Consider the following 26610-nt stretch of genomic DNA (forward strand, 5'->3'; position numbering starts at 1 on the left):
CCAGACAGTTGCTTTCCTGGTAGTTACTAGGAGAGAGAGAGAGGAATTTAAAAAAAAAAAAAAAACTCCTCTGAGGAACAGAGAAAGGCTAAGGAAAAGTGAGGGAGGAAGTAGCAGAGACTGGGGCAAATGTATGAAAGGAAAGCAAATGAGTAGGGGAAGAGGGATTGTAGTAGATAAAAACAAAATATGATTCAATGAATTTCAGATAAAACAAGGAATTATGCTAAGTTTGAAATTATTTTTATTTTTTTTTATGATAGAAAACCAAAATGTTTCAGTTTTTGGAAACAATGTGTAGTATTGTCTTTAGGACACCTCCATATTTTGACTTTTTTTTCTTATTTGTTTGTTATGACTTGGAAATGAAATACTTATAATGCCAACATTTCAAATGCTATGGGAATCCTGGATGGTACCCAGCTTATTCAGATTTTATTGTACTGTAGATCCCACAGAAGAACTATATTGCTCTTCCAACAAATTAGTGCGTTGTTTCTGAACAAAACTTCCCTCTCCTGCTTTTGTTACTGAGTCAGGATTTTTACCCCAAGTGACCTGGTGATTCTGTACATGCCCTGCAGAAGTCTGCTGGTGATGGGGGTGACAGCTCTGAAGAGGGCTAATGTGAGGGATAACAATCTCTGAGAGTGGGCTTGGTGCTCACAGTGAAACATACACTGGGTAGTATCACTGAATGCACTAGTTTTATATATTTAGGTTCATTTTCTGCTTTTACTTATGCCTTCGTATCTCTTATTTTCAGGTCATTTAAATAAGAGACATGTGGTGGGACTCTATCATTTAAGCAAAATTGGTATTCTGCCATCCATGAAATTGCATGGACACCTTCAACTTATCCCGAAGTGCAAATTATGTGTATTTCTCTCCTTTAAAAAGTCAATGTGAATAAATGCTTAAAAATATGGGTCACAAAAAGCGTTAAAAATGATATATATATATATATATTTCCCTCCAGACTTCATTTTCTTATTTCCAGTCTTTCTGACCCTCCTTCAAAACACATATATCAAGTTGAATTGTTGTTAACTAAATAACAGGAGTATTTGACATGCTTCCCATCAACTTATTGTTTTAGTCCAGATGCTTTTATTCCTCCCATTTACTCCTGCTGGAGTAGCATCTTTCATTTAAGCTACATCTATACTTCCTAGCCTGTCTGTGGGAGCAAGCCCAGTATGACAGCTTCATGCATTCCCAGCCCATGGCTGCTATGATCATACTGCCATGGACTGTCTGTAACTTCACAGCCTGTAAACCCCAGCAGTGTCTGAAGAAGCATGTTTGACTTCTCAGCCTGATGGCTATGTGACAGTATTCTACCACGCTACAGGATGTGCACGGCCATGCCTAGGCCATCCGTGGATGCATCTGAGGATGTACCAGGATGTATCTGAGTTTACAGGAGGAAACATCTCACTATCATGCTTCTTGTCTCTCCCCAAATCCAGGTGCCTGAGTTCAAACGCACTCAGGAACATACAGTGTAATTAATGGGTTTTGTAGGATCACAAAATTGTGACTGTAAATGGCTTCCTTTTTGTTAGCAGCCTTAGGTTAGCACCTAACCAGCCAAGGGGAGTGGACCTCACCACTCTCTACGACTACCTGAAATGACATTGCACACAGCAGGGTGTCAGTCTCTTTTCTCAGGTGACAAGAGATAGGATGTGAAGAAATGCTCTCAGGTTGCACCAGGGGAGGTTTAGACTGGATATTAGGAAGAACTTCAAGGAATGGGTGGTCAGGCATTGGAACAGGCTGCCCAGGGAAATGGTGGAGTTCCCATCCCTGGAGGTGTTTCAGAGACCTGTGGACATGGCACTAAGGGACATGGTCTACTGATGGGACTTGGTAGGTCAAGTTGATGGTTTGGAATCTGTGATCTTGAAGGTATTTTCCAACCTAGAAGATTCGGTGAACATGCCACAAGGTCATTTACAATTAAGAGATTCTTCAAGTCACCACCTAGTCCGATTCTCAACCCAAGACAGGGAAACCTGTACCATGCTTGAGGGATGTTCTCTGAATTGAGGGACAGAGATCTCCTGTTCTTAGTAAGAAGGAGCCATGGTATCTGGTGGTCTTAGGTCAGAAAGGTCTGCTGATGTCTAAACTAAATTGACCATGCTGAAATAAGAAATCCATTGCTTCTGCCCTCTACAGAGGACCACTACAGCGAGTAAATCATTCCATTCTTTTTTTTAAACATGCTTTTAAACATCTGAAGATCTGAAGTTTTTCTTGAGACTGAAGAAGGTTTTTGTTCACTTTTTGTTTTTATTATTATTTTTTCCTTGAACCTTTTCTTGATACCATACAACTTCACTCCTTCCAGCCATTCGCTGTGTGTCACCTCTGTGAACTCCTTTGCTCTCCTGGACTTCTTGCAGAATACTTTTTTCGCTGGTCCAACTAAGACCTTACAAATGCTGCGTACGGTGAACAGATGAAATCCCACATTTAATATTTGCCTCATTTGTAAAGTTTGAAGCTGCTGACTTGTGTTGACTTTCTGATTTAAAATATGCCTTAGTTTTTCTTACAAAATAGCGTTCTCATATGTTGTCTTCTAGCCTGTATTTGTGCAGTTAGTTATTCCTTATGTACAACCTTGTCCTTATTGATCTGTCAGCATTTTTTCATCAGGCTCTTTCTTCAATTTCTCATGCTCATTCTGAATTTTAATCCTGTCCTACAATATTTTTTGTGGTCTTTTCAGCTTGATACCAATGACAGAGTCCCTGAAAATGATGAAGGGGGAGGAACAGGATACTCAGTCTGGATAATTTATTTCCTAATTCTGTCATTTATTATGAATTGTTTGGTCTCTATGAAATGCTGTTAGTAAGCTGATGCCCATAGTATCAGTAAGATGTATGTATGGCTATTATTTCTTAAGGTACATTGCTTATGAAATATTGAACTGTTATGAAAAATTATGAAACATTGAAGCTGAAGGTGACAAACAATGGCAAAATACCAGTATGGATAGAAATTTTGAGTTCAGCAATCTGAGTAAACAGAGTAAGATCAGCTGTTTGCAAGCCTGGAAAGCAAAGAGAGCAGTTAGAGCCTACAGAAAGGTTAGTCCCCAACTTCAAATTTCCATTACTATTCCAAAGACAGTGAACATTTGCAATTTAATCTGAAGTTAACAGCAGCTTGGCTTCTCAGGATTAGAAGATAGTGATTCAATTAGTTAATGTGTGTGCCTACACTTAGAAATACTAGCCTAGCTTTTAAAGATGTAACACCTTCCTCCGCTTCTCCATGTAAGGTGACATGCAGGCTTGTTTCTGCCTGCAAGGTTAGGATGTGTAGTGGGATCTTTTAATAATCCCAAATGGCAGGACCTGCCTGCTCTGTGCTGTCTAGAAAACTTTGATTTGCTCTTCTGGGCCTGTTCCAGGTCTTGAAGATGGTGCAAGTTGGATTAGATTTTAACAAGGTAGAATAAGATGAATATATAACAAGTCCTGATCCCATCCTTATGTCACTTGAATGTGCTGCAGTTGTTCCAAGCTTCCTTGCTTCACCTGCTTTTCAAACTGCTGCTCGCATCCCGTTGGCTAAAAAATGAATGAGTAAAAATACATTTCCTTACTGGTTGTGACTGAATTTATGACTATTGAGCCTCCAACTTTCAGTTATGGTCTGTCCCATGTATGTAATAACACATTTTCTGCAGGTGATGAGGTTTCTGTAACTTGTGATGAACTGCAGGCAGCACATCGGTTTATTTTGTAATGCTTCTTTGTGTGTACCTGAAAATGGGTCATTTTTCTCCTGCAAGAATCACAACAGGTATCTCTGCAGGGGGACAGCCAGCAGTTGGACTGCATAGGGAAGGAGAGATGCTGCCATTAGTTTTATTCTGATTAAACTATCGCTGCAGCTGGAACATACCTACCTAGATACAGGCATTAAGCTTGCCAGGTGAAAATTGTTTAGTGGAATAAATAAAAAAGATGATGATGATGATTACCTCTTCAACTCACATGCAGTGGGGGGAAAGGAAATCAGTCAGCTGTGGGTTTTGGTTTGGGGACAGCAGAGATTGTTTCCTTCCATGACCTTTATAACAAGAAGTGCCAGACTTCATCCTGCATGTATCAGACTAGCATGGCATTGGATATTAATCCTGATGGAAAAGGATTATGTGATTTTCACAGGCACTGAGATAGATTATCCTTTCTGGGCTGGCTGGAAGGTAGTGAGAGTCTCTTTCTGCAGATGCTGGCAGGGAGTGGAGTGCTCCTGGGAGAGCAGTACCAGAATAGCCGAGCATGAACAGCACTTCTGACTTGAACTTTATTTTCACTTTCCCTTCGTTTCCGTTGTTTGAACGTGCTGCCTTTGAGGACTTTCCTCTTTGAGCAGGGGCGGTGGCATGGACTGCGCTGGTATGGGCTTTGAGAAGTCTGCCTGCTAACAAGCTCTTAGACACACCGAGTAAAAATACCTGAAAGAACTTGTGGGAGAGCATCACATTTTAAAAGATGCTGCCCGTTCTAACATTAAAGATTTTGCCCAATATTTTGATAAATGATGTTTTGTCCTTCGTCATGACTGATAATGTTGGTGTTTCACAGTATCACCTTTAGCCCTAGTAACTCTGCTGGGTTTCACACTGGATAATAAAAGAGAACCAGCCATGGTTTTTCTGGTTCAAGGGTTGGATCCTGCCCAATGCTCAGCAGCACAACCACACTGTACCAGAGCACAGTGACATGGGGCAGATCTGCATGTCGTAAAATAGTGCAGCTTCAGCCACTTCACGGGGTACCAATTTACAATAACTGAGTCATTTAAAAATAGAACTATATAAAAACTGCATTTGTTAACTAGTTAAACTCCTAGACTTGCACTGGGACACTGCAGCCTGGGACTCTGCTGAGGTCCATATAATTTTGATCACTTTTTTTCTTTGGTGCTTGTAGACTCAAGTATTAAACAAATATGAGCAAGTATGGAAGCTTACAAATATGTATTTTAAGCTCTTCTATATTTGCTTTCTGACTTCTGAGAAATTTCATAGAGAGAATACTTTCTCAGACCTTCCAGAGAGCAACTTATTCTCTCTTAAAGTAGGTAACCTCAGCTTCTCCCTAGAAATGTACATCTTTCCCCAGTGCATTGGAAGGAAGCTCATGGACTGGACACCAAGCTTTCAGACAAAGTAAAGAAAAATGAGGAAAAAATCCCTCTCTCCCTAATGTGAATGCAGAAATCTTTGCTTGCGATGTCAGTAGTTTCTGCTTCTTAAGTCCACAAACTGCCCAGTGAAAATTGATCGGAAAATAAATGTGCAGAGATTTTATTTCTGTTCCTGAATTATGCATTTAATTAATCTCAATCAGTTTACAAATCCATTTTTTTACTCATATTTTAAAAGCAAATGCTTTGATAAATAAATCTAGTAGCATATGTAGGGAACTGTTTATGATTGTTGCAGTTAAGACCTGTCAGCTACTCAAGTGTATGATTACTAATCGCCCAAGTTTCTTCGAATCAAAACACCTTAGTTTTATGTTAAGGATGGAGTCCAAAACTGAGTCCTTAAAAAAACTGAGTCCTTAAACTACCGGATAAACTACTGTACTGCAATTCAAGGAGGCATGTTGGTTTTGACTGTCATAATTCAAAAAGTTGTCAATAATTGAAGACATCATGAATAGACTTATTCTTTTTTTAAATCTGGTTAGGCTTGTTCTTTTTTAGTATTATTACCATTTATTTATTTATTTATTTTGGTTGCTGTTTTCCCTTTATCCCCAAATCCTGTATGGACCTAAGAGTGCAGTGTATAAGCAGCAGATGAAGTTCATTTAAAAAATAATAGTCTACTGATTTGAGTGAAACTCAGGCTAGACTGGTCAAAAAAAAAATAAAAGGGAAGTAAAACCTACACAACCCAATGATATGAATGTGAACAAGAATTACAAGAATTATGTATATACATACACAAATGCAACCATTCCACCTCCCTTGTCTTTGCAGTAATGCTTTATATTTCGTGACACAAGTTTGCTGTTAGCACCCCACATTTGTTGCCTAGTTGTATTTATACCATTCCTGGTTTTGTACCCATCTTCTCAATTTTTATGCAAGTTAGTGTTACTGCAAAGGGACAGTAAAAACCCTTCAGCTTGTACTGTTGCAACTATCTTGAACCAAATTAAGATCTCATTGAATTTCTTCCTTTTTCATTTATTTCGCACACTTCTTCTCTTAATAGGGCTAGCATTGTGGCTTCAAGCTGTGTTTTTGCAGGAGTAGTTCAAAAACACCCCACCCCCATTCTTTTTTTTGTCTTTGCTAGCCATACTTCTGTCTAGCACTGCATCTAAAAGTTGCTGTGCATAGATTTTGTTACCATATCCCTCAGTAATATAATAACAGCTTTCAAAATGAAATCATTCACTTTGGGATTTATATATATATATTTTTTAACAGTACTGTAGCTATTATTTGCACAGGGATATTATTGAAAATATATCTTTAATTTTCAACAGGCAGCAAGCTATTCAGGAGAACTAAGGTAAAGGCAGCTCTATGCAGTGTGAATCGCTTCAGGCTGCTGGAAGGCTCTCGTTCACACTGGGCATACCAAGAGCCGTAACACAACCCCTGGAATAGTTACCAGTCCCTTTCTCAGTTACACCATGCTGTAAAAATAGTCACTCAGACTAGCAACCAGACATCTGACCTTATAATGCTCTACATGAAAGCTAATCATTTTTACACTAATCTTGCTTTGTTTTGCCCCTGAATCATTGCAGGATATTGGTGACTTTTTGCAGAGAGTTTCATTGCATGTGGACAAATGTGAGGCTGGTGATGATTGGAGACTGCAACAGGGGTTCTCCCTAAACTCAGGTCTTTAATACAGGGGCATAGGTGGAGGGAGGATTGCTTCCTTTTGGAAGGGAAAGAGAGATTTATATTAACATTGTGGATGTTTATCATTGGGAATGATTTTTTAATGTGTCTTAGAATTCCTATCTGTCCATGAAATAGAACAGACATAAGGTAAATATAAAGGAATAAATATTCAGGCCATGCTACTGCTGAATAGCAATCGATGCTTTCAGTGGATTTTATGCATCCATCAGTGATAACCTGCAAATAAGTTGTTATATTGTGCCTTCTGAAACTATGAGGTTTTATTTAATAATAATTAAAGGAATAGCACACCTTAGGCAAAATACCTACAACGTGTCACTCCTCCCTCCAAAAGAATAATATCAGTCTCTAAAAATGAGGGAAGTGAATGGCAGTTTCCAAGGAACAGCATATTCCTTTAAATTCAAGGTCATTTCGTCTCGGGGTTGCTACATGAGCTACTTAAATATGGTATTTGTAAGATTGCTATCAGACTTTGTTCAGTAACCAGTGAGTTTTATGAGACCTTTCGTGGACATTATCTTCTGCATCCCTGCTTGGGTCTAACAGCAGTTACCAAAGTGCAGTAGAGTGGCTAGGAACCTCTTCTCCTGCTGCTCATGACTAAACCTCTTGCTCTTTGAATCCTTTTATTGCTTTTTTGTCTTTTCTGCTTTAGTGCTGAGCCTGTTGTCCCTGATAAGGCCCACATAATCCAAATCTTGGTTTTGGTACATCTCTGCAATCTCCTGTATCCATTCCAATACGTACACTCCACCCATCTTCACAACATCATTGTCATCACGATGTAACTGCCCGATGCCTTCCAGAAACAATTTTCCAAGTTTTGTTTTCCTTATTTAAACTTAAGGGGAACTATTACTTGTTCTTGCCCTTCCTTCTGCATCATCTCATAGACAGCCTGTTGTCCCCGGGACATTTCTCAAGTCTGAGAGAGTCAACCCCCTAAATCTCAGCCTGAAAATACATAGTCAGATATTGTCCTGAATATCCTGATTAGTCATATATGTGAATCAGAGCTTTTTGTCCCAGTGGTGTGAGTTGCTATTAGCTGCACTGGGCTTACTCATGATGGCAAACGCTATGCTCAGTCACAGGTATTTGTGGGATCGTTCTCTATGACTATAACCTCTTTTGGACATGGAATGTGTCAGCATTTTATAAAGGGATGCAAAGATGTGTGTGCCCTATAAAAAGTCTCTAATGTTGCTCCATCAGATGATTACAGGAATATATAGATTGCGCTAACACGAGGCAACAACCAGACTGATTTTATTTAGCATTTACGAGGAAAGGATGGGGAAAAAAATGGTGAGAGTTGTGTCAAATGGTTCTTGATGGAGTAGCTCTTCACATGGATATAATGCCCAACTGTTCAGAAATACTCTTGAGAACAGAAACATGTACTTGTGGTTTCTTTCCCAAATTCAAACTGCTGCTTGTGTCTCAGACTTTTGTCTCCCCTGCTCTGTATATAAGATATTTGGGATTTATAGAGAAGCTTTGTCTTTAAATTCCACCAGGTGTTTCACTGGGAACTTTATGTAAGCATCAAATCGTTGAACTGTTTGACAGACTGAGGGGAAAAAATAAATAAAATAAATAATAATTAAAAAAAAGAGAAGGCTAATAATTCTCCTTTATGCGATCTAGAAAATAATACTATAAAATATTACATCAGCTGTTGGCAGCTGTAGGTTTGCCTGGCTGCTAATTTACTATCACAAGTGCTCCAGAATCCTTTGTAATCCAGCCATTGCTATTTATATTCATAATGATTTATTTAAGAACTCTGTGCACGTCAGTAAAAAGTCACCAAAAAAAAGCAAAAGGAAGATTAGTTGGCTGAAAGTGCATAGAATAGAGAAGAATAACCCAATAATGGAGTGGAGATAAAGTTTATACACAATAAATAACTAAAAGGGAGAGAGAGGGAGAATAGCTTTATTTTCAACTCGTCATACAGGAGGCAGAGCCCCTGATTTTGGCACGAGGCAGTTCCCATCAGAGGCTATTAAGAGCAGAGAAACATTTCCTCGTGGCCAGCAAGGAAATGAGAAGTTGTGACACCTGCACTGAGATCTCAGGCATCTTCCTGACGTTGTGTCTTGATAAAAAGTCTTAACTGTCTGATGCCTCTGTTCCTCTTCTGGCTGTAGGGGCACCTGATTCTCAGCTGTTAAAACTTTAATTTATTTATAAAATGTTTTTCTGTAGAGAACCATAATGATGCATGGCAACTTTATTCTGTTTGTGGAAAATGCTAAGTTAAGAAAAAAAACTATGAAGGATTGTGTAGTGGAGCGCAACGCTTCTCAGTGTTGAGTCTCTCTAGGTCATTCTGAAGCAGAGATTTGAGCGGTGTCCCTTAGGATTTGCTGTTATACATGCTGAAATGATCAATCAAGGATAAAAAATGGACTGTTCTCATCTCATAGATCATTTCACAGTGAAACAGTTAAACTCCTGGCTGCTTTCTGAAAAACAGAGATCTGCATTAATAAGGTGACCTTATCAGAGCCATTGCCAGGGGGAAGGGAGGGAGAAAAAAGGTTGTGGAAAGAAAGTGAATTCAATTGTTAATCTTTTTTTCAGGGAGACTCGGATTCCTGCATGCAAATTACTTTATATTTAAATGGTGTGAAAGCACAAAAGGTTCGTGTCTACAGTTGACAGTTATTTCATTAGCTGACTCATGGAGCCTTGCAAATGGTTTCTAGTGTTAACTTTCCTTGGATTTGTTTTCTTTGTTCTTAGCAGATCTTGCAACAGCGATCATTCTGATTAATGTATTCAACTCTGTGTCCTACTCCCAATTCGTGTTTTTTGCAACAGTCAGCATTCTGGCCTAGGTAAGGTGAGGATGCTGGATGGCTCTAGTGCTCCTCCAGTACTGCTCATCTGGTGGGCTGGCTTCCAGCTGGACATGAGAGAAGCACAGAGGCCACTGTAATGTATTTTGCATGGGAGCAACCCCAAACACAAGTTAAAAAAAGACTTGGTTTTTAAATAAGCTACCATATTATCTTAGGCGTAAATTTTTTGGGAAAGGAGAATGGGTAGGCTAAAGTTCATCGTATCTTGTTTCAGGCTTCTGAAAACCAGGTGGCTGGTCTGTGCTATGTGTTGAGGAACCAATCATCAGTTCAGGCAAGAGTTGTTCTTCCTATACCTAACTGATGGGCAGTCTCTCCTCTGGAGGTACTGGCTCACCATTCACCTAAAATATGAGTTTCAACTTGCTGCTGAAGTTTTCCTTGAAGTTTAAGGCAGATCCTGTCTACCCCACCTACTAAACTAGACCAAATACCATTATCAAGATAGAAGCATCTCTGTAAAAAACAGTTATGCAAATTGCTTAATTTCCCCAGGTATAGGTCAATTATACAACCAAGTTACCTGAGGCCTGCAAGCTCTCCGTATCCATTGGCTCTTTTTTATTTCTTTTACTCAGCACATTTTTATTCTTTTCAGAATGTTTTGGCATTTGTTGTTGCAATCAATCTGCAATTTCTTCCTGATGCCTCTTATTTTTATTTTTTTTCCCAAATCTTTCATCAATGCTTCAAGCATTACATTGTTCTTCAACCCGCATCAGGTGTCTAGTCCTAAAACACAAAGACCTCAGTGGCCTAGGCCTTAATTTCTTCACAAGTCTCTTGTCTCTGTTACGCTCCCTGAGAGTTGCAGGTTCAGGAATCCTCTCATGGAAAAATCCTAGGACAGAATATTTGAGATACAAAGGCAGAGCCTCAGCAATAAAATCAGAAGATGTTCAGGTCTAACCACTCCCATGCTGTCATGGAAAACATTGCTTTGAAGCTGTTGTTCGTGTGCAGGGCACTTGAACCCATCAGAAGTCTCTTTACTTTCTTGTGAACATTTTCAAGCCATTTTCTATTTTATAGGAAATCTAACACACAGAGGGCTTTGGTTTGGTTTGTGAAATAGACTTGACTTTTTTTTAATCCTGGTTTTACATGGTTAACTACAAAAAAAAAAAAAGGGAGGGGTGGAGAAAAGGTCTTGATGATGACTATAAGGTAGATTCAGAGAGAAAAGAATGGAAAGGTAGATTACTGAAAGGTTGACTATTTTTGCCTCACAAGTCAAAGTATTTTCCCGTGTTCTTACTCTTCTGATTTCAAAATAATTACAGAAGTATTTTTTTAGCCTCTTGCTTGGATTTATACACATTTTAGCAGTAGATGTTTAAATTTAAAAAGTGAGAGACAAAAACAAGGATAGATTGGAGTGTCAGGGAATTATAATAGTTGATGGACACTTGAAACACAAGGGGAGGGAATAACAGAATGACTCCAGCTATATCAGTTGAAACCAAACCCTATTGATCATTCTATTTTAAACTTTTACTTTGAAGTAAAAAAAAAATCTTTAAACAAATACTTGTAGGTAAAATTCTGTCAAACTGCCTTTTCACACACAATTTTCACAAAACACGAGTTTGGCATATATCTGAACAGCTCTTCCAACTGATCTGTTCACCCACGATAATCAGTAACATTGAAAACACACATGTTCAACATGAAAAATATAAAAATATTAAAGAGAAGTAGTACTTTCTTCTGCTTAATCTTTAAAGGTTTTTTTGATGCCAAATGGTAGGCTTTCTGAACACTGTGACAGAGAGCTGTTACTTGTGCACAACAATTTCAACGGTTTTGCTTGAGTTTTAGCGTAATGTATGAATCCCACGTCCTCGCTGTCACGAAATCTCCATTTTACCACTTTTGCAATATTGCTGGCATATGTCTCCAGCTGTCTGCTGCTGACATAGAATTGCTTGCGATTATCTGATGCTGAGCTGTTCTGCTTTGTTTTTGTGTTTTTAATCTCTCCAACAATACCTGAATGTGCTGTGCAGATCGTGATTACTGGGGCCGAATACAGTCGTCTTTGAATTTTACTGTCCCACACAGAACATTAGAAATTCTAATGATCTTTACATCTAGATTGAATGTGAGCTAGATTTTTTTTCTGATTTCATAATTTAACATTGCAGACTGTTGACTTATTGACTATAATGTTAGCATTTTCCAGATTGGCAGACAAATTGCCTTGTAGGAGTGTCTATGTATGTATTTATATATCATCCAAAGGTTGAACTATAGAATAGATTTTAATTGCCTAGAGAAAACTTAGTAAATCATTTCACTAGGACCAAAATTTCTAAACTGAAAAAGATGGAAGTTAGATACTGGAACCCATGTTACTTTCTAACTTAGAAATACAGATTACTGAGAGTCTTCCACTGATATACGTTAAATAGCATCCCAAAGATATCGGTGTCATTTCAGAGGAGTTTTTAAGAGGAAATTCTAATATTTTTAGTCTTCTGAAGTATGAGGATTATATTGCTCTTGGTATTTCAGTGAGGTCTGTAATTAAAAATAAATAAATAATAGGGGGGCATTCATGCTCAAACCATTTTTTTCACTTATAATTGTCTTACAGTCAATGTCAAAAAAAAAAATACAAAGATGTAACACAGTATAAGAGACTGCAAGTATGCTCACTGAGAATGTCTTGTTGGAGGAAACATAACCTTGGAATTATTTGAGAGCAAGTCTAATTGTTAGTTACATTTCTTACTTCCACTTCAGCAACATTCTTCTCTCTAGAATACGGACCTCAAAATAAATTACTGCGGAATAACAAGCTTCCCACAAATCAGCTTATTTACAGTAACTGTCCATGTATGTGCTCTTAAAATTGGTAAATGTGAGTTAATTCCAGGTACTTTGCTCTCAGTGGAATAGATTTGTTACCCTGCAGTAGCTTGGTCACCTGCTATGCTTCTGCCTTTGCAAGTGATCAATAAGAAGTCAACTGGAATATTACACGTTGAGCCTGAGGTTTGGAGACGTGTATTCTGTTCCTGGGGGGGTTGGCTCTAAGAAATCACGTATGTCCAGATGAAGAAAGCAATGTTTACAACTGGAGGCACAGAGTGGAGGTCTGAACCCCTTCAGTGAGATGAAAGGGGGAACCCAAGCATAATGCTGGCCCTGGTGGGAGATTTTTGATATAACACGGGAGATATCACGGTGCCTCCTGGCCTTTCTGGCCACTTTGTAAAGATTTCTCTCTCAACCTGTGTTTTGAAAGGAGGTCTGCATATATATTCAGGTGAGAATTTCAGGCTGTGAAAGAAACAAGATGGAGGCATCCTCTGGCAGTCCTTGCTCCATGGGGATGGAGTTCCAATGCACTGTGCTCCATGGTTTCTATGGATGGGATTTGGGCATCTTCCACACTAAGCATGGATGGTATTTGAGATCTTGTTTTGAGACAGCCCCGCATCGTAAGGTGATAACTCCTTAAGATTTCTTGGACTGCAACATTGCATGTTTCAGGCCCACTGGAGTCCTTTCTGGGTCCAACCTTTCTCTGAGTCCATTTCACAACATGAAGTGTGAGTGGGAATGGCTATTGCCCCTGTTCTTTGTGATGAATGGACTTAAAAAATAATACTGTGATAGTGGTCAGGAGATATTTCAGTGAGTTTTGGAGACACCAGGGAAAATCAAAATATTTCTGTCACACATGGTGTGTAAAATCAGTGAAATGCATCTGTGGGTGCTGGCTGATCACTCAGGTAAGTAGAAAAGCCTCAATATAATGAAATCTTTTTTTTTTGTTGTTGTTGTTTTTTTTTTGTTAAATTATAATCAGTAGCCTTGTTAGTAGTCATAGTAGAGGATTAAAGACTGACTGACTTGTCCTTGGAGAATGACTATGCCTTTCCCTGTTGAGATGGTCCCTCCAGGGCAGAGGCAAGGCAAATAACTGTGTCTACTGAACTGTCCTTTCTTGTTAAGAGATGTATTGATGAATCACTTTTCATAGGTGGGGAATTTATCTTAACCATTATTAGCAGACTTCCCAACGAGTTGACTATTTAAAGCAGTTGACTAATTCTTGTGCTACTGCACTGACCAGCTTGTATTTGACCCCTTGAACAAAATTCAGACTTCTCTGTGGTCTTTTATTGTACGTCTTGTGTTTTTGGATAAAAACTGTAGGTTTGCTTTATATTTATGATCACTAAATACTGTGGTTATTCTCAGTAGTAACATCTCTTGCTTGTAATATAATCGTTGTCTCCCCACCTATTTTATTTTTTCTATTTTATTACCTCTTGTATGTACTAGTAAATAAAAGGGGAGCAAATTTGGAAGATACAGGTCATTCAGAAGAACTGCTGTGTGTATCACATCAGAGAGTTCAGAAGATTATGGAAATATTTACAGCTCCAAAAGAGTCAATGTGTACACCAAGATTGAATTTAGAGTATAAGGGCTTGTGTCCATTCCTATCTGTCTGGAAAGACTGGTTTTACAATATTTTATGGACTCAGAATTGTAAAGCTAGTTATGATGAATTTAGTAAAGTCTGTATACTGCATTGCTCCATCGTTTCTTATTTCATTGACATTATATTTTCATCAGTTTGGACTGTGTAGTATCTGCAGACAGTGTATGTTCAAAATATTGGATCGTTGTGTTTTTGCATACAAACATTATAAAGAAAAAGAAATACCAGACTGTATGTACAAGCATCAAAATTTGATTATATGCAGGATCTAATCTTAATATCACACCATCCTCTCTGAAAAGCGTTGCAAGAATATTCCAATTCATATTCCGAATGGTATGTTTCTCTGCAGTTATTCTGCAGAATTTTTATTCCTACCAGGAGAATATCAGTATATTGAACTGAATAAAAATTTATACACTAAATTGCTTATTCAAATGTCCAGCTTTGATGTTTGTGGAGAATTTAAGCAGGAGGCAATATAACCTGAGCTTTGTTTTATTGATAAGAGAGGCTAACGGGAGTTACAAAACAGGAAAGAATGAGAAGTTGTATAATATGCTGGAAATGTGAAAAAAATGCAGATTTCAGTTATTAGCTTTCACGGCTCTATTTGCATAGAAATATACTAACGGCTGGATGACATTTCATGCATGAACTTGATAGAGCATCCTTAAACATATTCATGTTAGAAGGGTACTTAAAGGGAACCTCAAATTTGAAAACTCCCCTCTTTGTTTAAAAATAAAACAAAACAAAACAAAATTAAACAACTGTAGTTTCCCTAGGGTATTTTAGTACAAGGTATTTCTTTATGAAACAGAGCTTGCTTTGTTATGAAGAATACAGTGACAGCCTATGAAGGGCCCCCCTTTCTGATCACACTTTAAAAAGGATTCTGATTCTCCTGAATGTTAAATATTATTGTACAATAGATGTTGCTCAGGCTTTTGTGGAAAATACTAGCGAAGCATGAAGCCCCTTGAGAATTAAAACAACTCTTGGGTTTTCAGCTTCTTATGCCTTTTTCTATTTTGAGGGAAACAACTTCCTTGTAAGTAGGGCAAAGATGAATGCCAATCTCCTTTGCTACGTGAGATAATAGGAGTTACGCCTCCTTGAAGAACTAGAAGAATTCCTGTTTGTCAGAGTCTGTTATAGTTAACACATGAATTTCTGGGAGTTTGGTGACAGCAACTCCTTCCAGTTTTTATATATATCTTTATATATATTTGTATATATATAAATATATATATACAGATATAAAAATTTACCTACTTGTGCAGAGTAGGTTCAACTCCATTTGGAACTCACAAATCATCGTATCAAAGATGTCTGGTTTTAGGAGGTGTGGGGAGGGTCACAGAATGTATCAAAGGTTTTCATAACAGCAACCACTTACATGTTCAGTTTCTAGCAGTTGCAATGTTCAGTTTGCCAACTGTAACATATTACGTTCTATTACTTTAAATTTAAATTTTAAATTAATGAGGATGGCATTTTTCTGAAATATTCCAAGGATTATTCCTGTTGTGTTATCTCCCGCTGACCTTCCACAACAGGAATTTTACATGCTCACATTAGTTGAGGTTCTTCAAAAGAGTCGTTGGTCCATCTCTGATTGTGACTTTAATCAGAAGAAGCAGAGTTGATCTGTTGAAGTGTTGAGTTGTGAGCACCATTTCCCGGGAGTATTTTATACAAACTCACTTCAGACTGAACTTTAGGTTCCCTTGAAAGGGATTAGAAAGGGCAAGACAAGAATATGAATTAAAAAGCATGGGGATGGGAAAACATATCTCTTTAAGCATTTTTGACTCTGTTCTCACTTACGCAACCCCATTCCTGATGATGTTTGTCAAGAACTTTACAAAAAGTAGGACTCATCCCTAGGGTCTGTCCTGTCTCCCGCTGAAATCAGACTTTCGAAGGAAAGTGGAAGTGTGGGTATGTGAAGGTACCGTTCTGGAAAAATGCAGTCAGTAGTAGTTGACTTTTTCTTCTGTACATATCCCATGTTATTTGTGTGAACTTCTCAAGCAGAATTGACCTATATAGAAAAGGGTTGCGGGACTGTCTTCCCTTGCCAGTATGAGACACAAATGCTGGTTCAAGATGGGACAATGCTGTACAGATGTGAGAATTGAAAACCAAAATGGAAATATTATGAAAAAAGGTTGAGTCCTGTCTTACTCAGAATCTCTGCATAAGCTAACCATGCACAGCGTCTAGTAATTAAAATTTACACTGAAGCCAGAAGGTTACATAGTGTTTAGTCCATGCCAACTTAAAGTCCCTTTGGCATGTAAGGTAAGGAAGGAATCCAGTTCTTGCAGTGGCGCAAAATCTATGTATGTAAAGCTACATCTACAGTCATATTAGTAAAATGGCTGTAAAGAGCCAACCAAAAGTCAGTTTAAACAAAAGAAAGGAAAATCTCAAACTTAATATTCAGATTTACAGCTATTTGTAGGTTGAAACCTTCAGTGGATGGTAGCAGTAAAATCATTTGGACTGCAGCAATGTCTTCAGAGAAGATCTTGAAGACTGTGGCAGTGGTACCAACAGGACATCTTTTAAAGGCAAGTCCATGCCTGCATCAGCTCAAAGAAAACAGTCTCGCCTACTTGCTTCTCTCAGGCAAGAAATTTATAGTGTGGAAAACAGCATACTGCCTGAATACAGAGCATGGCATTTAGCAAGATTTTGAATGGTATCCAGCTGGGTGGGAGCTGGAAGTAGCGATGCTTTGAGGGTCATTTGCAGCTCCCAGACAACCCAGCTCTTGGCCCCCGCTGAGCGAAGAGCAGGGTGAGAGCGGGGACAGTTGCTGCCTCATGCTGAGGCAAGGTAGCACCGACTGGCAGCACCTCCTGATTCCTGTTGACTTTCTGTAAGCACGTTTAACCTATAATTTGGAAAAGGAAGATACAGTCTGGCACCCATTCTTGAAGTGTTGCCAGTCCCAGATCTATCCATTGCGTAGCCTGACAGAACGGGAAAGATAGGTGTCTTACAGACCAGTATCCACAGCAACAGACACTGGAATTTTGTCTTTTCAATACATACAACCCCCTAAAGAACAATTACTTATTTTCCAGCTTTATAATAGTAATAATGGCCTTTACATTGGGAATTTTCAGCAGTTAATGAGTCTGTCTTTTTCTTTGGCCCTTGCTTTCTCCAGCCAGTCATTAACAGCAAGGAAAGCGCCTTCTTCAGTGGTCACTTTTGCTTAATCATTACCTTGTCTTGCTACAGAATGTACCAGCTACCTCTGGGAAATAAATGTCTCCTATGTGAATGGATCCATAAAGTGTTCCTTAGGTTTCATTTCTTTGAAAGAATATTCTGTTAGGACACGCGAGTTTAATGTAAAAGAAGATTAAGTATTATCCTCAGCCCCAAGAAAGGTTAGACCACCCTTAGGAATTGGGACTAAATAGCCTTGCAGTGCTGCTCTTCCTCCTGTGGGGATGGTTGAAGGCCATAGATTTCAAAAGATTAAATCTTAAGAATTTATCTATGTAATTTAGGTTCCAATACTGTCCTCTTGGTATTGAAGCACTTCAGAAATTATATGTGGACACAAGTATTTTCTTGTCCATCTCCTAGGATCGTATAGGAACTGGACCTTGTTTTTTATGTTTGAATTTTGTGTGTAATCATTGTGACACTGAAAGCAGAGTATGGCAGTGGTGTCTTGAGAGTTAAAAATTATTAAAGAAAAACAAAAAAAAGCTAAAGCAGGACCAAACCTTGGGAATGCTTGCATTGCCCTGTCTAGATAGTAGTCCCCTCATCCCATCACCCTCTCCATTTCAAAACACCTAGAAGTTGTATATGACTTTTTTCATGGGAAGATTCATTTATACCCAGAAATGGCTTTATCTTTCACTTTATCAAAAGAGGAAGAAATGAGCTATTATGTAATTGATCAACTTGAGATGTTTTCTGACCACCCGATAGAACACATTGTTGGTCGAAAACTAACTGTATCCTGAGTGGATTGAATGTGTGTACTTACTTAAGCCTTTGAACAGTTTTCAGTTCCTGAACATCGTCAGAGTAATTCTTTAAGCTTTATGACTTTAACTGCTCTTGTTAAAATGCAGTGAGTTACCTAAACAATTGTGAACATATCTTTCTTTTGGTACATTTGAGCTTGTGCAACCGTTTAAGAAATGTATTGCTTTGAGGATAAATAAGTTCACCAGAAAACAATTAAATTTTCTAAATAGTGTATTTAATGTGTGGGGATTCCTAGTAGTAGCCCAGCATACAATTGTTGTTGAATAGTCAGGTAGTATTGAAGCCCCTCCACTTGAATGGTCAAAGAAAATGGGAATTACTTCATTAGATTTAAAACCAATATGGTGTCCCGTGAGAGTCTGGTGTTAAACGTGGAAGTAATGCGACTGATATGTCTAATTTTAATGTTCTTCTGTGGAAGAGATTTAGCACCTGCATAACTATTATTGGTACTATCAGCTTTTCATTTTGTATCTTTAAGTGAAAACAGAGTTCACATCAAAACAGCAGGCATCAGTTTTCTGCTTTAATGCTATTTTTTCACTTTTCAAGAAAAATAGCAGCAGGAAAATGTAGGTTGTGTTCCAGGAAACAGCCACTCACAAGTCCCTCAAGGGCTGGGACTGTGCTTTGTGGTTTCCTGACTCTTGGAGTGACACTTTTACTTTTTAAGGTAAGGCTTCATTTGTATTTTGAAAGTATGGCAATCTCCTTCTCAGCAGGGTTTTGTTTTTTCTAAAAGGCTGGGAATTGCTAAAGGATTTAAATCTGGTGAGGATACAGTCATTCCCTTAATAATGAGTTTTCAAACCTATACCTGTAAAATAGCTCTACATCTTCAAACATTAGGTTCTCTGGCTAGCCAGTGCTCAACCAACTGGCTAACCATTAGTAGAAACAAGGAAGATCTGGAGGAAAGGAGTGCTGATACTTGTGTGTTTGTATTCTGTGCTTAAACTGATCTTTTCCTCTGCTTCACAGCTACCCAATGCAGATTATTTATAGATTTCAGAGCCAGAAATTAACACAGTTCCTTGCAGGCAGAAGAGAAATGTATGGGATCATTATTAATTCTTTAGCATTATAATGCCTTCTGGCTCCATGTGTGTGCTGGGGACCAAGTGTAAACACACATTTGTCATTCCGACCCTTAATCTGTTCCCAAAAATGTCCTTCAATGGAGTACTGTGAAACAGCTTTTCTAAACGATTTGAGACCTTTTTTTTGCCACTGACACAAAGATCTTCATAGCCTTTGCTGTAACTGAACCTTCAAATGTAAAATGTTGTGAATGCCAGTTTAGTGTTCCTTTTCAAAAAAAAAAAAAAAAAAAGGCAAAGAAAATAATGCACCCTCTGATGCTACTTGCCCTTACATGAATGCTTTTAGTTTTCTTTAATTAGGGGAAATTACCCAGGTCTCCTTGGTACCTGAAGAGATCTTTCCTCTTCCGCATCTACCCTAACCTTTGAGTCCCTAGCTTCTCTTCGTTTCTCCTGTTATATCTAGTTTCTCCATTTTTCTGTTTTCCTTTCCTTTTAACAGCAGTCTTAGATGTTGCTAATAGATTTCAGCTGCAGAGGAAATACAATCCTAATAAGACTCAGTGTACTGAATCCCTCACTAGCCACTGAACTTAGTGGGACAAAATTGTCCTTCATGTAATTTTAACAGCGTCCACGGAGTAATTCCAGCCATCAGTCTGTCCTGTCATCTTTCTGCAGCTCCTTCTACCTCCATTGTAACACAAGGTAGAGGATCGCTACAGCAGCCGTTATTGTTTGATCAGCAACACGATCTTTGCTGGAATTTCATTTCCCTTGCAGCCTAGCTACTAGAATACATTTGTCATCCATACTTTGTAGCAGACTTATATTTGCCTGTAATTACATACCAGTCTGGCAATACTTTATTGTTAACATAAAGTACTGGTGCTTAAATCCCCAATCCTAAACTGAAGTATTTGCAAAACTCTGTAATTGCTAAAATAATAAAGCTGCCATTATTGTATGGGAAGTTTACAGCCTGTTTCTGAAATACTTGTATCGGCTTAACTATACCTGTATGTGTTCCTTATGTTTTCACGGGCTGCTTGAGACAGACAGACTTCTGCTACGCATTTCTGATACTTTCACAAATGACTGAGGAGGGAGAGAACCTTGAATCAGAATATTCTGGTTCTGTGACCTCTGGACATCAACTTGTCCATAACCTCCTCCTCAAGCAGGGTCACCTAGAGCTGGCTGCCCACAACCACACATCTGTCAAGTTATCTCTGAGCGTGCAGGAGACGCCATAAGTTCTGTGGGCAAACTGTTCCAGTGCTCAGTGAAAACTTTATTTTTTTTCCAGGTTGTAGTCTACTCTCGTGTATTAAGAAGCCTATAAACGATAACCAAGAAAAACAAGTTCCGTGTAGTTAAACTCAATGTAACAGGCAGAGTCACCACTGCAAATGTTTAGGGATATGCAAACCAGGAAAGATAAAAGTATTTTGGTTTAATTCTGTGTTGATATTTTGGGTCGTGTTGGCTTTTTGCAAAAAGCCAGGTGCCTGTCTCTGGCTGTCTGTTACTCATTCTGGTTTTATTTTGGCCTTTAAATAACTCTCCACTTTGTTGGGCTGCTCCCAAGACTGGTCCAAACAGACCTCATCATTGGAGACCTGGGGAAGACTAAGCACTGCTGCTACTTTATTTCTTCGTACAAGAAGGTGAAAACACCCATAACTGTGCGTGTGTGCCCACTGTGTTGGGAATCTGTGCTAAGAATGCCACAGTCCCTCAGGTGTGTTGTCAGACACGGGCAGAGTTTCTGTGGTGTTTTGGGGGACGGAGGGGAAGCTCTGCGCTCATCCAACAAGCACCAGTGGTTGCGGTTATCCTGAAGACGCTAATGTCAGAAAGGAAGGTGGGCACCAGGCCGCCAAACGCAGCACCGGCCACAACCGGGGGCCTCCCCCTCGGGTCGGGCCTCCCGCGCCGGGCCCCGCGCCCTCCCTCCCGCCTCCGTCCGTCTCTCTGCGCTCCGCGCTGGATTGCTCGTGTCTAGCCCGGCGCTGGCGGCCGGCTGGCGGCGCGGCCAGGCGAGCTCAGCCGAGCGCAGAGGCGGATTTTGAGGAACAATAACAGAGCGGGGAGCGCGGGACCGGCGCGGCCGCCCCGCCCGCCCGCCCGCCCGCCGCACCATGTACGCCTTTGTGCGGTTCCTGGAGGACAACGTCTGCTACGCGCTGCCCGTCTCCTGCGTGCAGGACTTCAGCCCCACGTCCCAGCTCGACTTCGACAACCAGAAGGTCTACACCGTGTACCGCAACCCCGAGGAGGCGGACGAGGACGACGAGAGCCCCGGGGAGTGGGGCGAGCGCCTGCTGCTGCACAAGGCCCAGATCCTGGCGCTGGCAGGTGGGCGGCGGGCACGGGGGTGGGGGACGGGGGGCCGCAGCCGCCCCCTCCCCGCTGAGGGGGGGGGAGGGCGGGGGAGGGGGTGGGAAGGGGTGGGGGGGCATGAGGGGGGGTGCTCTGGGGCTGGCGGTGGTCGTGGGGGTGGTGGTCATAGTCCTGGACGTGGTCCTGGTCCCGGTCCTGGTCCCGGTCCCCGTGGTGTCCTGGTCCTGGTGGTACTGGACCTGGTTCTGCTCCTGGTGATGGTCCTGGCCCTGGTTCTGGTCCTGGTGGTGATGTCGAGGTGAAATTAGCCCCCCCCACACACACACACACACGCACACACATACACGTACTCGGGGGCCCCGAAGTTGAGGTGTCGGTGCGCGGGGTATTTATAGTGCCCGCAGTCCCCGCTGTACGTAACTCTGCGGCTCGGCAGCGCGCTGCCAAGCCGGAGGGGTGCTGCTTTATGTCCGCGCTGTTAGTGTAAGTCACTTCACAAATTAGAAGGCAAGAAAGGAGCCAGACCTTTCTGTTGGGCTCTTGGCTTGGCTGCGTCGCGCTGATTTCACGTTCAACTTGCATACCTCACCCACGTAAACCACTCGTTAAGAAGTGAACCCGTTTTTTGGCCATTGGAAGGGGGGCAGCCCTCCTGAGATGGTGCTTCTGCTGCGTGGCCCCAGGTCACGTCTCGCAGCACGTTGCCCTGAGGACTTTCTGTAGTTGCCTTGAAACGACGCGCTGCCCTACTCGGAGTTGGCACACAGAAAGTTTGAGGTTGTTTGTGGCAACTTAGTGGCTAGTGTGGGCTTGTCCCATCCGCGGTGGGAAGATGGTGGCTGACGGTTGGACCCTCCCTGTGAGGAGCCAAGGGGACGCTGGGTTCGGATCCTGATCCCTCCACTTGGGGAGAAGAAATACTGGTTATGTCCATTTCCCCAAATGCGGAATGGGCCTCAGAAACTGCTCCCTGGCACTGAATCCTGGGAAGGCAGTGCCTCCTTCTCGTCTCTGAACAGGGTGGCTTAGTGCTACAGTCACGTAAAAGTAGTATTTTCTTAATTATAGTTTTATTTTTGGAAATAACAATTCCCAAAGCGGATCGACTTGGTGGTCCGTTTAGGCCTTGAGTCAGCGACTCGTGCCAGTGTCCTGTTTACAGTAGTGGCCAAAAGCAGGTGCTTGGAAAGAATAAGAAGCAGGCAAGCATGTACATCATTCCCTGTAAAATTTTTCCAGTTTCTGAACAGCTGCCACTCCAGGAGTTCAGGATAGCAGGAGAACCCGCTAGGCTAAGTTTTTGTTGTCCTGTGCCACCACCCTGTCATCTGTGTGTCCTGTCTATAGCAGAGCAGAATTGGTATAGGACATATTTCTTGCAAGTTACTTGTAAGGTACACAGAAGACAGCGGTATCGCTGTTTGGGCTTTACTTGACCTCTTCTCAAAGATATCCCACGTGGAGTTCACCTTCCTCTTTCTTACTGGGGAACTGCAGCAGCAGCGCCCTTTCTGTTCACCGTGTTCATCTCAACCCAAGTTACATGTCAGAGAAGTTCTCACTAACAGCCGATCTGCTCACGTGGTGAGCCTACCAGGTTGCCTCAGTTTGCCAAGTAGTGAACCCAGCAGAAAGCGCACCTACTTTTGTCAATTTCCTTGTTCTAGACAGGTTGTACCTAAGAGAAGTTGTCTTCTACCCAGTTTCTCTTTGCTTCATCGCTCTTGAACCAGAACAAACCAATGCTGTTTCCTCCAGGGAGCAAGACTTGTTACTTATACTAGTGGTTTGCACTAATTGCTCCTCAGAGATTTTAATTTCTCCAGGAGGTTCTCCTAGTGAGCCAGGAACACAAAGAAACATACAACTGTCTTTATCACATCTGTCACATCTCAATATACCTGACTATATCTGTGATTTACTTCCTTGGAGAACTTCTCACCTGAATCCTAACTTCCATTCTTCTTTCCTCCCTCCACCATGTAAAGATCCTGTAATTGAATTCAACATATGATACACACAAAAGATTACTTACTTTTAATGTTGTCACTTTCTCCCTAAATATTTAGTATTGGCGTTTATTTTAGAGTGGTTATAAACACTGGGGAGAAAAGTTGATCTTACATGAAGACCTTTCAGCAGAATTTTTGGTGTATAGTGACCAATTCAACTTTTATAGATTAGCATCATGATTTTTCTTTTGAAACAAGTTTTCCTTTTCTATGTTGTTTAAAACAATGGTACTTTTAAGACTCTTATCCTCCTTATGTTCAGCAGGAGTTCACCAGGGATAAATACGTTTTCATGCCCATAGTACAAACTTTTATTGGAGCTTTCTTTTTGTAGATAGTTCATGAAACAATTGTCTTGATTTGAGAGAGTCTAGAAGCAATTCTTTGGTCCTTTGTGGTGAGATTGAGTGTTGGGAAACCTGCACACCTGTGAGAAATATATTGACGCTGCAGGGCAGAGGGAACTGATGTAAAGGTATCACAATTTTCTTTTTTTTTTTTTTTTAAAGGGTAGTATGTTGGGCATGCTCAGAGCGTCACGTAATTGTGACAGACTTGGTATGTTGGGGAGATAAATACTGTCTTCTTCTGGATACTTCAGTAATAAGCAGTATGTAGTAGTAGGACAGCAGTGATAGACAAGCTGGGAGCAGCCGTGCGCTTTTCTCATGCCTGTGTGCGCGTGGTTGGGACCTGCTGGTGGTGGCCGCACGCGTTGGTTTGGGAACCTTCAACTTCTTCAAAAGTTAGCCCAAGACTAACGCTAAAGCTGGGAAGGTTAATTAACCCCAAGCTAGGACAGTTGTAGACATTTGAGCCATAGAAGGCATACTGAAATGAACGTTCTGTTCCACAACAAGTTCAGCATTTGGTTAATAGGCAACTGATGTTACGTAGTAATGAAGGAATCATTTTATTTACCTCTTGAATGGAAAATACAGCTCAGCAGACTAAAGTTGCACTGTAAAGTGGATTTGGAGGTGACATGTTAACTGGTCTTTCTCATCGAGAATACAAAAATAGTAGACAGCTTTTCAGAAGAAGTTTGAGTCTGTCTTTCTGATCATCCACATCTCTCCTTTTTTCTTCTTTTGTGTCCTTCCGTCGAAATGCTGACAAGCTGTTTTCCAGTCCCTAGTGTTGAAATATGTGTGCCACTTGCAACTTTTTCCACTGCTGTCCAATATAGTCACTGGCAGTTTTGTCTATAAGTGCGTGCACCTTATAGGAGCTCGTATGATTCTTAGATGACCTTACAGGAACCTTTCCTGGCTTTACAAAGTGATGAGTGTTAGGTGGAACAAGCAGAGGTACAGGGACTTTTAAAAAGTTTAATACTTCAGGTTGCTTTTGTTAGCAAGTTAATAGGGACTACCTTCTAATACATTCTTTCCTGACTACAGTAAATTATTTTCTCTACCTGCTGCCCTTAACATTTCCCACCCACACAATTGTAGCAAACTCATCTCCATCAGATTCTTACTGCAGTTCCCTACCTGCCACTGCAGACATGTTAATACCTGCATGCACCCTTACTCTTTCTTGCTCCTTTATAAAATGTTATGCTCCACTTTTTATTAAAATAGGTTAGGTGATTTAAAAAAAAAATCTTTAAAAGCCAGTGCAGCTCATCATGAGCTAATTTGCTGTGTGTTTCAGAAGGTTCTAAAATCTCTGTTCCCAGAACAATTTTAAATTACACGATTGTGTTGCTGAGTTTGGAGTAAGTTTGAGGGTGGATATACCTGAACAAGTTGAAGCTGCTTACTTTGGATAGCTGCTGGAGGAAAGGTACTGTGAAGTGCTGGAGCAGGGGAAAATTTACAGGATGAGATTTTAGATTATCTGAAGAATATACAAAATTTAGGTCAGGAAGTGATCTGGATGTGTAAAATTCATCTGAAGCTTTCATTTGTATTTCTGTAGGCTTCTTGTTCTTTGTGCATTTTTTTTGGTTATTCCTTGTACTATTTGGAGTAGGCAGAGCAGGGCGTAGCGGTGCCCACCTCGTGCCCGTGTGGCAGCCTATGCTCAGACACAGGGCAACCTGCAGACTGAATGAGCTGTTGTGGAAGCTGCTAACTTTTCTGTTCCTAGAAAGCTCTAGGTCTGTTTCCTGTCATGATGTGCAACTCATGCAACTGCTTCTTGGGTATTCCCAGTGTGACCCCAAGTTAAAGAAGTGCCGTAGGAAGCCTTCCAGTAGTAGTCGTGGCTCCTCCCAGACTGTTTTTTTTGTTTGTTTGTTAGTGGTTTTTTTGTTTTTTTGTTTTTTTTTTTTTTCCTGGGATAATTCTGGAGTGTCCATGGGCTGACTGGGACTTAGAGCTCCAGGGCATCAACACGTGTCTCTTCCCACCTGTGCGTTGGGTCTTGCCTTGTGAGTGGCCCTCCTCTAGTCACTGAGCAGAGCTAAGCCCAGCAGGGCACACACTGCTGAAGCAAACTTGTTCAAAATATGGTCTAGATTTAATTTATATACATACGTATATATATATACGTATATTTTTTTCTATATTACTTTCTGCTGTGATATTTGAGGTGCAGAGGCTCACCAAACCATTTTGCGTGTATGTCAGAGAATAACCACATCACACTCTTCAACACAACGTGGTAGTGTTCATACCACATGAATACAAGTGTGGTGGTATTCATAAAGAATATTGAAAGCCGCATTTCACACTCATCTTGTGTTTGATCCATTTCCGCTTTATTCTTAACTATTTCAAGATGAAGGGTGGATTGTTACTTCTCCCCCCCTTTCTTCTAAATTGTACTGTAGGAGCGTGTCTGAGATATAAAGGGCTTATACAAAGGCACATCTTTATCATATCTGTATGTTCAGCATTGAAGTCTTAATAGGGCACAGTAGCACAAAGCCAAAAAAAAAAAAGGAACTTTTAAAACTG

At 40.5% G+C, this 26610-nt stretch overlaps 1 protein-coding gene across 5 annotated transcripts in view; it reads left to right on the forward strand.

Moving 5' to 3' along the window:
- LOC308199414 (BEN domain-containing protein 5) overlaps positions 1-26610 on the forward strand; it is a 923492-nt gene that overhangs the window by 531049 nt on the left and 365833 nt on the right. Inside the window, exon 1 of one of the 5 annotated variants that reach the window (XM_080603544.1) lies at positions 20797-21704. The exons of 3 other annotated variants lie outside the window; for them this stretch is intronic. In XM_080603544.1, coding sequence (XP_080459670.1) covers positions 21488-21704 — 217 coding nt within the window. In that variant the 5' untranslated portion in view covers positions 20797-21487. Of the gene's footprint in view, positions 1-20796; positions 21705-26610 lie in introns of those variants that run through there. One more of the 5 variants, XM_080603546.1, reaches the window with a different exon arrangement.

Source organism: Anser brachyrhynchus (assembly GCF_964034855.1).
Source record: "Anser brachyrhynchus genome assembly, chromosome: 8".
Lineage (NCBI taxonomy): Eukaryota > Metazoa > Chordata > Aves > Anseriformes > Anatidae > Anser > Anser brachyrhynchus.